The sequence below is a fragment of the Emys orbicularis genome, chromosome 13, assembly GCF_028017835.1.
Source record: "Emys orbicularis isolate rEmyOrb1 chromosome 13, rEmyOrb1.hap1, whole genome shotgun sequence".
Classification (NCBI taxonomy): Eukaryota; Metazoa; Chordata; order Testudines; family Emydidae; genus Emys; species Emys orbicularis.
The window spans coordinates 37,785,817-37,798,591 of NC_088695.1; the positions used below are offsets into that span (position 1 = coordinate 37,785,817).

Consider the following 12,775-nt stretch of genomic DNA (forward strand, 5'->3'; position numbering starts at 1 on the left):
AAAAGGACTCTATCGTATTAAATGTAACTATTTTTAAAACCACATTCCCTCAGTAACACCATGGTTATTAAAATCTGATCTATTCATCAGTCTAGATGAGCCTAGACCAAAATATCAAATCCAAAAATACATAAACAGTGATGATGTGATGAGTGAGACCTTGTTCTGAGTTTTGCTGTTAGCCCCTGTGTCAATAATGTGTCAAGGAAAATCTGTATGTGTGGAATCTGGATTTATATGCCCTGATCCTGCAAAAACATATGTAGGTGGTTAAGAAGTTTTACCACAGACTTCAATGGAGCCAGGATTTCACCCAATGTGGATAATCCTGCTAAAAGCAATGGCTGAAGTCTTTGCAGGATTGGGATCTAATTTTGACACCCAGCCTACCCCTTCTTTCACCATGAATGCTGTGTTTTTCCTATGAGCATTCCTCTGAAGTTGGATGATGAAAATAAACTTGTCAGTGTCACTTTCTGGCTCTCCTGCTCTAGAACCCTGCTATTATATTTGGGATGCAAACAATGAGTTTACAGCAAAATAAAAATCTGAATTAAACAACAACAAAAAGCTCAAACTGTGTCTTGATCTTAAGGTTTGTAAAAAAATTCAAAACATAACATTTTAAGTGTGACCTAACCTGACAGTATCCCTTAAAAAATGCTTTGCTTCCAGACTTCTGCTTCCTTCCCCACCGAACGAGACAGTCCTGTTAGTGACATTATAATCATTCCCACAACAATTAGTGAGTGGGAGCGTGGCATAGAGGAATGAGTCAGGAACCCCCAAGATCTAGTAACAGTTCTGCCAAGATCTAGTAACAGTTCTGCCACCCCAGTCTTGGGAAAGTCACTTAACCTTTTTGTGCCTCAGTGTCTATAGCTGTAGAATGGGGATACTTTATTGTATACATCACAGACCTATTGTGAGGTTAATGGGGCAAAGTTTGTATAGTACTTTGAACGGGTAAATGTTATATAAAACTCATAAGTATTTTGACTTGAGTATGTATCTCTCTGTCCACCTGTGTTTATTTCACTGCCCTCTGCGGGATAGACTTGGAATCACTCAACTCTCATATAGAACAGTATAGGGGCTAGGGGGCCCACGTTCTTGCAGCGGGAGTGTCAGAGTTCTTTCCCGGCTGTTTTCAGTTGCTATGGCATGCAGTACAGTGACAACCATGAAATCCTAAGTGGCCACAGATTTCTTACAGCATTTACATTATTGTTACAACTAAACCTCTCTCCGAAAATTCCCCTCCTGGATAATAGAATAATCTGCAGGAAGCTACTCCCCTGGAACCTATACAAGAACAGTAACCAAAGAGAGACAGGGAAGAACTGTGCAATGTTCTCTCTCGTTGACTTTATTCAGATATGCAAATAAGCATAATTAATTCTTCCAGAAACCTTCCCCGATGGGGAAGACAGAATTGAAAGTGTCTCTGTGGGCACTCTGCATATAATGTTTGATAATCTAACATTTCTCCTGCAGATCTTTCATGTGCTCCCATGTTTGTGTTTTCTGTAGCATGCTGGAATACTCCCTGGACTTGCAGAATGTCAGTTTCTCAGCTGTTCGGACTGTCCGAGTACTTCGGCCACTCAGAGCCATTAACAGAGTTCCCAGTAAGTCGATTCCCTGTTGTCTTCCCTTTTTCAGTTCGTTCCAGCTCATTATTCCAGACACTCTGGAGCTGAAGGAGCAACTGGGATGCTTTGCATCTTTTTTCTCAAGTTGCACTAAAAATGTTGGTCTATGTGTCTTGAGTGGGCTGGCTCCTACAGCTGCTATTGTGTTCCCTGGTCCTTTTGTAGTTCCTAACACCATGCTGGTTTTAGTGAATAGTCCATCCATCTAACCATCTTTGGAAACAGGAGCAAATTGGTAATCAAAAAGCCAGTCACAGACCAGCCACGCTGTTCCATTTGTTTATCTGGTACGCTGCCCCCTTCCTGCTAGGGAGCTCCTCTCCGAATCACTTTGCAAGTAGATGAAAAGTTAGTTTGGAGGAAGGACTGGTGTGTGATGTAAAAGGCACTGAGGAGAGTGACTGATCTGGTCTGTGTGTTTTTGGAGGGGGGCGGGTATAGATCATGAATGGGGAGCACTTGCCATGCTTGTATTGTTACAATAGTTCAAGGATACACTGTGGACCACATCTTCAGCTATGCTGCAGCAGCTTTGCATCTTCCCTTCCTCCACTTCTTAGGACTTGTTTACACAGGGGAATGTATAGGCAGAACGATACGAGTATAATTTTATTGCTATAGTTATAGTATAGCTTCCCCTGTAGACACTCTTATTCTGGACTGAGAGAGCCTTTTTTCCATTTAGGTTATACCACTTTCAAAGTATAGTTGTGTGCCGGTAATTTTCCCCATAGAGACAAGCCCGGAGTCACTACTTAGGATCCCCTAGGCTAGGGCCATGTTATTTGTGTAAATCAGCAATTCTCAACCTTTTCCACAGTGGGACCATCCTCCTATTTAGCAACATGGGAAGGACAAGGTGGATGAGAGCTGCTGATTGAGAATTCATAATTTGTCTTTCAGGGAGTTAAATGATGCTATGGCCCTCACCAAGTTCGTTATCGTCTTTAAGAAATTATGCGAAACCTTCCTTTCCCCCAGAAGTGATGCTCCACAATAGAAACAGACCCTTCTAGGGCCAAACGCCAGCAAAAAACAAACCTACCCCAAGTAGAGTTTTGGCCCTAAGAAGACGGAAGTGTCATTGCTGGAGATGCCATTTGGCCCACAGGGATTTTGCTATTGATTTTAAGTGGAAGGCATTCAGATGATACAGGGATGGGCAGCAAGATAAAACCAGCAGGTAGATAGATAATAAACTTGGTCCCACTCATAAATTCTGAGAATCATGTGTGCTAAATGCAGATGCAACATCACTGGAAAAGATACACTGGATTCCAAACACATAGAAAGTATCTAATTCACCATGGTTATCAGCCAAAGTCAATCTAAGTCAGAAGAGCAGCCCAGCTGGCTGAACTAGCCTGTCTCCTCAACGGGCGCTACTTGGCCCCCACTCTGTCCAGCGATGCTGGAAATTCCTAGGCTGTAATTATTTTTCTGATCCTGTCTATTAAACTTAATCTGGTTGGCTATTTGCTGTTGTTTTTATCATTACAGTAGCTTCAGAACCCTGTTTGTAATTCCTCCCCCCTGCAGAATTGATGGATGGTGGAATTTATCTGCCGCTGTCTAACTGTGGATGTAATTCACTTAATGGATTTGCAAATTCTGGGTGATTTATCCTATCTCTTATGTAGTGGAGCTAGAGCAGGATAGAAACATAAGGTGGGAATGGAAGAAAGAGAGTTCTGATAGACGATAAATGCAGGAATTAGAGCAGGTTGTTTGTTATTTAGGAGTTATGTAGGGAGGCTTATCCAGTCAGAGGAGGGACAGCGTGGACTGGAGGTGACAGCATCCGGTAACAATGAAAAAGGCTTGTTGAGGTACCAAAAGTAAAAGAGGGCACAGTGAAGGTTTCCTTAAATAAAGATCAATATAAGCAAGAGACCAAATGCAAGAGATGGAGAGAGAGAGGGAAAGAGAGATGAGCAGAATATTACAGAGATGTCGGATGAAATCAATTTTTTTGTGTAAATGTCAAGTTGAAGTCACCATCAATTTGTCTTTGGTACAGAACTGAATGTTCCCAAACTTGTATGAATTAACTGCCATCGGAAGTCCTGTATTTTAAGGAGGAGAAGGGATTTAGAAGAGATAAGAGGAATTAGGAAGGGAAGGGGATTTTAATTTATACTGAAGGCTCTAGAATTACTCTAGAGGTAATGTGAGTAGGAGGAGCTTATGGGCGAATGGCAGAGTTCAGTCTAGGTTAAGAAGGAAGAGAGTTAAGCTGAAAAGTTAGGGAAGGAGAATTTTGAGAGGAAGGGGAGGAGTTCAAAGGGGAAGAAGTGAGTGTGGAAAGATTGTGGGTTAGATGCCCCAGTGATTGTGAAGAGGTGGGGCTAATGGCGGCATGTAGGGTTGAAGGGAGAAAGTCCCAAGATCCTTGTCAGGAATTCAGAGGTGAGTGGGGGAGTTGTAGATGCCTGGAAGACACCCGCGGGTGAAAAGGACATTGGGTGGGAAGACAGTGGGGAGGTTACTGAAGGGAGTTGAGCAGTGAGTGGGTGGAAGGCCACTTGGGAAAGGACAGGGTGGGGAGAGCTTAGCCTGAATGTGAGGAATGAGGAAATTTAAAGGCCACTCCCCCTTTTGCCTCAGGTATGCGCATCCTGGTCACGCTGCTCTTGGACACACTGCCCATGCTGGGGAACGTCCTCCTCCTCTGTTTCTTTGTCTTCTTTATCTTTGGCATCGTGGGAGTCCAGCTGTGGGCAGGGTTGCTCAGGAACCGCTGCTTCCTACCTGAGAACTTCAGTCTGTAAGTATGAATAAAGGATCCCCATCTGGCCTGGGAATTGAGGCCGATTGAAACCTGTCTAAGAGTCAATTCTTGCTTCCATCGAAGCCAATAGGAATGTGCCATTGACAGCAGTGGGACCTGGACTTGGCTGTAAGGAACCACCACTGCTCTGATACTGAATTTCTTCATGGGTTTCATGAAAGGAATGCTCCAGAGGCAGGTGCTTTCTCAGCTCAGTGAAGAATGAGCTTAACAATACATCAATCTAATAAACCTCTGGCATTAAAATAGGTATCTGCAGTACGTCTCTGTTAATGTGACCTATGTGTCTAGAGGGAATTTCACCCTCTGATCCTGATGTAGTGCAAGGAATGGTAATTTCCCAGCTTACAGAAACACAATGTAAATGTGAGATGCTTCTGCCTGGAGATCAGTGATTGAGGAATTCCACCTGGCTGAGGAAACAGACAGCCAGTCTCAGCTGGTATCAGGAGGCTAGTGCCTGAGAGACAGATGAGATGGATAGACTGGGGAAGGGACCTTAACTGGGAAATTAGTGACTGGGGAACCCCAGCTAACTGTAGGCCTATTAGCATGTCAAAAGGTAAGTGGCTGAGGGATATAGACTGAGGTCTGGGCTGTACTTATAAGTTGGGTTGACTTAGTTACCGCTATGTATTCACACCCCTGAGAGTCATAGCTATGCTGACCTAACCCCTGGTGTAGACGTGGCTAGGTCAATGGAATCCACTCGGGGAGGTGGATTGCCTCTGTTGTAGTAAGAATCTAGACTATGGTGCTACTGCAGCGTATCTGTGCCACTGTAGTGCTCATAATGTAGAACGGGGGTTCTCAACCTTTTTCTTTCTGAGCCCCCCCCCCAACATGCTATTTAAAACCTCCACGGCCCACCTGTTCCCCAACAACTGTATATATGCATATAAAAGCCAGGGCCAGTGTTGGGGAGTAGTAATAAGGGCAATTGCCCGTGGCCCCCACCACAGGGGGCCCCGCAAAGCTAAGTTGCTAAGGCTTCAGCGTCAGCCCTGGGTGGTGGGGCTTAGGGCCCTGGGCTTCAGCCCCATGCGGTGGGGCTTTGTCTTTCTGCTCTGGGCCCCAGCAAGCCTAATGCCAGCCCTGCTTGGCAGACCCCCTGAAACCAGCTCGCAGCCCTCCAGCGGGTCCCAGACCCTTGGTTGACAACCACTGGTATAGACGAGCCCTGATTATCTGCCCCTAAGGATGTTAGTGGGTATAAGCACATGCACCTGGAATATTCGTAGCTGAGAGATATTGGCCTGATGTTTCTGCCTATTGGTACTTAGTGGCTGAGGGATCCCAGCTGGCAATGCCCCTTTGTGGGAAGATCCGTGATGATGGGATCTCAGGTGGGAGGTTCGTGCCATCTCTCCCTTTGCCCAAATTCCCATTCTATGGTGTGTTGTGTTGCTCTTCTAATCCAATAGCTTTTCACACTCACTCTCCAGTCACATGCTTACTCTTGGCTTAACTGGCTTTGCAATTTTTGTAAACAGGATGAAAAACTCAAGAAATACATAAATCAGCAGAAACTAGCATAAAGCAACCAGGAGGTTACTCAAGCTGGGTACTACCTTCCTCTGCAAGTGGCACAGTTACTCAGCGTGAGTGAGGGTGACGGGATCAGGCCCTGCATGTTCTACGGTAACATGCAAATGAAATGGACTTCACCCAAATCAGTGTATTATTGCCCCTTTGCTGAGTGGAAGCCAGTTTTAGGCCTTGCAGGTCAATTCTGCGTTCGGAGCAGAAATCGATGACTTGAATTCCAGCAGTTTCGTAGCGTAATGTGTGTGTTTACCAAATGTACATGAGTCCCGTTTCCTTGAACAGAGGTGGTCACAGACTGCACACAGGCAGCTTGCTCTCTTCAGGTCTGAGACCCACCTCTGTCCTGTCCCAGAAGCAGCTACCTTTCGCTTCTGTCTCTCTCTCTGGCCTAGTCTATCCTTAATAGCTACGGAACTCAGGGACTTGAAAATTCCACACCCCCGAGCACCGTAGCTACACCAACTGAGCCCCAGTGTAGACGCAGCTAGGGCAACGGAAGAATGCTTCTGTCAACCTACCTGCCATCACTTGGAGAGCTGAAGTTCCTATAGTGATGGGAAATCTCTTCCGTCACTATTGGAAGTGTCTGCACTATGACAGTACCGTGGTATAGCTACAGCATCGTAGCTTTGCCTATGTAGCAGCCATAGTGTAGACATGGCCCCTGTCTCTCTCTCTCAAATCTCAGTTGCTTAACAAATGGTTTTCTCCTCCTGCCCCAGGAGATTTGTACCTGGGAAACCCCCTGTCTCAAAGCTTCTCCTCTCGGACCACATGGCTTTCAAAGGTGAGCCAGGGCATCAGCTCTCTTTTTGTGCAGCGGCTTCACGTACAAAGAAACCTTAGCGCTTTCACTGCCAGACAAAGGAGAGTGATTCAGCCAATCAGCCCACACTATCTCTTTAACAAAGTGCTGGGGGCTAATGAATCAAATGACTCCAATGGTCAAGACATTAGCCCCTTTCGGTGTAACAGTATATACAGTACACCGCTACCTCGATATAACGCGACCCGATATAACACGAATTTGGATATAACGTGGTAAAGCAGTGCTCCGGAGGCGGGGGGGGGGGGGCAGGGCTGCGCACTCCGGTGGATCAAAGCAAGTTCAATATAATGCGGTTTCACCTATAACGCAGTAAGATTTTTTGGCTCCCAAGGACAGCGTTATATCGAGGTAGACGTGTACCAGTATACAAATAATTCAAAGCATGGAGGGTCACTTGGACCCTACTCGGTTCTAAACCTCCAGAAGACAGGACCATGCTCCCTTAAAAATCAACATTCCACAAATATTCCCTACTCCCAAACAACATCCCAAACTCCCACCCAGATATGCTCAGCAGGAACAAAGGAGGTTGTGACAAAAGTGCCATTTCAGGCACATGGAGCACTGCCTTTAATTGTTGTACAGTGCTTAGATACCACCCTGACTGATAGGTGCCTTAGAAAAACCTGAGAGAGAGAGATCGCTCAGACTTCCCAGATTCAGCATACAATTACTGCGTGACCTTTTCTGCATGTGCCAAGACACTGAGACCTAAGCCCCATTCAGCATCTGATTATTTATTTTTTGGCGGTAGCAGTAGCACCTAAAGATCCCAACCAGATAACTGAACTGCGCATAGCCTGCATTAGGCTGTAGGCTGTGCAAACACACAGGAAGATGCAGTCCCTCCCCAAAGAGCTATTCATGTTCATCGATTTTTAAGGCCAGAAGGGACCGTTCTGATCAAACTTTTGTTTGCTGGCTTCCAATTTCTCGGTTATTCTTGGCCAGACCACTTGCTTGGAGTATTAACACTTTCAGAACCTTACTGATGTTCTAAATATCCCCTAGTACAGTGGTTCTCTGCCTTTTCCAGACTGGAACCCCTCCAACTCTGCTCTCCCCTAGTCTTGATCTAGCCTGGGGCAAGGTGGTCATCATGCCCTGATACCTATTCACTAAACCCCAGGAGTCACAACTCCCAGGCTGAGAACCAGGGTCTTAGGGCTTGTCTTCACTACCCGCCGATCCGGCGGGTAGCAATCGGTCTATCGGGGATCGACTTACCGCGTCTAGTGAAGACGCGATAAAATCGATCCCTGATCGCTCTGCCGTCGACTCCGGAAATCCACCACGGCAAGAGGCGGCAGCGGAGTCGGCGGCAGCGGTCGACTTTCCCCCGTCCTCACAGCCAGGTAAGCCGACCTAAAATACGCAACTTCAGCTACGGTATTCACGTAGCTGAAGTTGCGTATCTTAGGTCGGACCCCCGCTGTAGTGTAGACCTAGCCTTAGTATTATTCCTCTTAAAGAACCAGCGTCCAAAACATCAAAAGAGACACAACAGAACTACAGTAAATATAACTATACTCTCAGTACTAGAGGTGTGAGGTCCAGATGCAAAACACAGGATCTGAAACTTTGTAGGTAGCCCATGAATCATTTTGCCTGTAAACTTACAGAAGTTGATCAAGTTGTTACATCTATGCCGAGAGGGAGAATCTCAGTCCTCTCCCTTTCAGCTCTGAACATTGTGCCACGCCTCTTGTAGGTTTCATTCTCTGGGAGTGGAGCTGGAGTTTCATTAACATGGAAAGGCCCTTTAGGTAAATGGGTAATAGAGCAAATGAACTGATTTGCAGTTGGGTAAATCCAATGCAGCTACTGGTTTGGGTGCTGTTTAATTTAACCAGAATTCCAGGGGTTTAGCTAAGCTTTGGATGGTATAAAGGCAATTCTGCAGGAATTAACTGAGCTGAACTAGGCTTAAAAATAGCTTTGCAAGCTTTAGTGGGAGTCCAGGTGGCATTAAGGAAATAGCCATTTATTGAGCAAGAATAAGCTAGTTTCCAGCTGGCCACAGGGCTGTTTTGTCTCCCCTGGAGCATGTGATTTGGACTTGCTTGTTGTTCCGGGACCACCTTTGGAGGGAATTTTCAGCTTGTCTGACATTGAACTGTCACCTTGAGCAGTGAACAAGAGAGCTAACGGTGGTGTAGGGAATCTTGGGTGATGCTTGCCTTGTGAAGGAGTCTATCCAAGCAATGAATTCTCCTGCTGCACAGATGTTCTCAGCAACTCTGGGAGGGCAGAAGATAAATTCGCCTTAACTGACTGATTCCCATCTGACTTCAGTGACAACAACTTCATAAAGGATGTAAAATTTGTGGGCCACATGCTGCTCTCTCTTCCACCAGTGTAAACCAGGAGTACATCTGGGTGGAGTTACTCTTCTGCAATAACATTAGCAGTGTCACTCCAGATTTACACCATGGCAGCTAACAGTGGAATTTGGCCCAATGTGTCCAATCTACCTCTCTCACTCTCCCCACCGCCTTTATTTCTTTTTCTGCTTCTCTCTTTTTTCCTTGCCATTCAATAGCGGAAGAGAGGCTGTGCGTGCCAGTGATTGTAACAGAAGAGTAAGAGTCATGATCCCTGAGAGCTATTCCTGGCTCCACCGCTGACTCTCTGAGTGACCTTGGGCAAGTCCCTTTGCCTATCTTTGCCCCAAGCCATGTCTACACTACGGACACTACAGAGGCACAGTTACATCAGTGCAGCCGGGCTACAGTAGCGCCATACTGTGGACACTTCCAACGCTGATAGAAGGGGTTTAGCTAATCCTCCCCTCCAGGCTGCGGTAGCTAGGTTGAGGGAAGACTTCTTCCGTTGACCTAGCCGCATCTACACCGGGAGTTAGGTCGGCTTAACTACGGTGCTCAGGGATATGAATGTTTCATGCCCCTTAGCAGTGTAGCTAGGTCAATCTAGTTTTAAGTGGTAGACCAGGCCTTAGTTTCCCAAGATGGGCGTAATAATATGAAGTCACATCAGAGGGCTTCTGCAAGGTGAATTAAATAGTTTTGTAAAATGCTTTGAGATCCTGGATAAAAGTTGTTAGATACCTGCAGTGTTGCTGTTGTTGTTATCTTGACAGATTGCCTTTAGTCACTGTGCAAAACCCAACCTTGTCTGGTCTCTTTAAGGCCCTACACGGTAGAGTTGGAAAGATACTATCAGACAGAGAATGAGGATGAAAATCCCTTCATCTGCTCCCAGCCTCGGGAGAATGGAATGCGTTACTGCCGCAGTATCCCGACACAGAGGGAAGAAGGCCTGGAGTGCACCCTGGACTTTTACGCCTATAACGACACCACTAACACCTCCTGCGTCAATTGGAACCAGTATTACACCAACTGTTCTGCTGGGGAACACAACCCCTTCAAAGGAGCAATCAACTTTGACAACATTGGATATGCATGGATCGCAATATTTCAGGTGAGTGGGCTCCCATTCTCACCCCCACTGAGAGTGAGTATTCGGAGGTCAGGTCAAATCTACCTTGATCTGTGCTAGGTTCACAAATATCTGCACGATCAGACCTGCTCTCCTATGGCTATTCCATACACAGAAAGCTCTTGAGCAGTAATGCGAGGTCCCATAGGCTGCCAGGAAGGCAATTTGATGTCCAGTCTGAAGAAGCCTTCCTCACTTGGGGTGAAATTCACTCCTGTGTAGAAGGTCTATGCACCATTTAAATCCAATTTAAGGGATTAACTGGGATTTAAGAGGTATACAGGCTTTTCTGCAGGTTCTCTGCACAGCAGTGAATTTCACCCAAGAGTTTCCTTCCAACTCAGTTTGTGCATCACTTTTCTTTGCATCATCAGCTCTTGGAACCCTGGAAGCATCATTGCCATAAGGCTTTTTAACATGAGGTATGTTTCCAATTACCACTTTGAGTGGCATTAAATAAGCAGGTTAACAAATGGTGTATGAACCTTTGTAAGCACAATGAGTCCATCCCACTATTCTATACTATGCTTATCCCACACTGAAACATACCAGTGTATTTGAGACAGAGAGCAAGTTGCCACTTTAAGCAAGTATCTGGCCCAAGAGGTAGGAGGAAAAGGCCATTTCCAGCTGCGGTGAGAGCGTACTGTGTTACATTGGCTTACGTCCTTCTCCTCAGCGGGACTCTATTTTAGAGCTGCACAACTTGGGTGAGCAAATGCTGCTCCATTGAGGTTAATTGGAAATTTTGCTGCTGACTTTAAGGGAGCAGGATTTTGCCCTCTGAGCTATAGTACGTGGCCTTGGTGCAGCGCAGATTGTCACTGACCAGTGCAAAGGGCATCAGTGCTGTTCCTCCTGTGCTTCATATTAAAGCTTAGGCCAATGGAGGTGTTGACTGGTGGGCTGATTGTTCTTTCTCCTGCCTCTCTCAGGTCATCACGCTGGAGGGCTGGGTGGACATCATGTACTTCGTCATGGATGCTCACTCCTTCTACAATTTCATCTACTTCATCCTTCTGATCATCGTGAGTGATCTCTCAGCCCACCCAGTGGGTAGCACGCCTTTCGCTCAGGCGTACGGGGAAGGACATAGTCGTGTGAATGGGCAGAGGAGTGGGCAGGAAGGGTGTTGGATATAGCACTTAATCCAGGCTGGGAGAGGTGGTAACCAACTCGTTGGAGGACATGCAGATGAGTTTTACATACATTGAAACAACCCCATTTCTCCTTGATAAAGGGGTGAAATATGTTGCGCAGGGGGTGAATTTCTGCTGTAGTTGTACATCTAGCTGTATTTTGCTGGAGACATGAATGGAAGTAAGTATATGTTCCCCTGTTCTACACTGGGTCCCCCTCCTCCTGTTCGGTGATACGTCACCCTCCTCATCCTTCTTCCTGCTTTGCAATAGACTCCTCCTCTTTGCCTTTTTATTTTAAAAAAAATGTAAATGAAACAGTACATGAATTTCGTGCCGCTGTAAGGTGTCGGCCTGCTCGACCTCCTTGGGTACATGGAGCCTGTCAAAGGCTCCACCCACAAGAAAACACCATCGCTTCTACTTTGATGAAAAATGTCAGACAGATGGTCCTGGAGGCTGGAGCCCTCAGTGCAGCACATGTGCTCAGTTGTTAGTTCAGCCTCAATCCCAACCTGCTGAGGCCCATGTCTCTGGAGACTGCTCAGACTGCCAGCTGGGATGGCTTCTGTGTTGTGGACTTCTGTCCTGTTAGGCATGGACTAAGACCACCAAAATCACTGCACGTTGGCCACAAAACACCATTGTGCTCATTCGTAGTCGTTACCAACCAGTCCTGGGTTTGAACCGGTGACCTGGAAGTTAGTCTGTTTAGTCTATCACTAGTTCTCCAAGTGTTTCTGTTCCTAATTAGTGATAGTTCCTCCTGCTCTGCAACAGATCATTGTGCTCTGTGCATCCCAATGGCAATGCAGAGCAAGGCATTGGTAGCCTGTGCTGTTGTGGATTACGAGGGACTGGGGAGAATGCAAGACTGAGAAGTCATTGGTTGCTCTTTTTAATCCAGGTGGAATAGTGCCCATGATCTACACAACACAGAATCTAATGAAACCCAAGTTTGGAATAAAATATCAAATCCTTGGCTACAGACAGCTGATGCTCTTGAGTAACAATATCCCCATAAATCCGGTTAACAAAGATTTCACAAGCCACCCACACACTGCCAGAAGAAAAAGCCTCCTATCAAAAGGGCTCAGTGCTTTCATTCTAATGCAGCTAATTGTGATAATTACAAGCAGTGTCTGCTGAGACATAAAACAAAATACAAAACCAAACCAAAGAGGACCTCAGATATTTAAAAAAAAAAAAAGCAAAGTCTCTTAGTCAAAATAAACGTTCCCTCCTCTTTGATATATGACGTCACCCGTGGAGACCTGGCGTGGGAGGCGCCACAGTGGGGATTCTGAGAGGCTGTCTCCTGCATGCCCCTGCAGGGCAGACAGGACAGGGGGCC

The 12,775-nt window shown here is 46.1% G+C and overlaps 1 protein-coding gene across 1 annotated transcript in view; it reads left to right on the forward strand.

The window, feature by feature from the left end:
* Positions 1 to 12,775, forward strand: part of CACNA1G (calcium voltage-gated channel subunit alpha1 G) — a 277,783-nt gene that overhangs the window by 136,715 nt on the left and 128,293 nt on the right. Inside the window, exons 4-7 of the mRNA XM_065415327.1 lie at positions 1,534 to 1,631; positions 4,263 to 4,422; positions 9,973 to 10,264; positions 11,218 to 11,310. Coding sequence (XP_065271399.1) covers positions 1,534 to 1,631; positions 4,263 to 4,422; positions 9,973 to 10,264; positions 11,218 to 11,310 — 643 coding nt within the window. The remainder of the gene's footprint in view (positions 1 to 1,533; positions 1,632 to 4,262; positions 4,423 to 9,972; positions 10,265 to 11,217; positions 11,311 to 12,775) is intronic.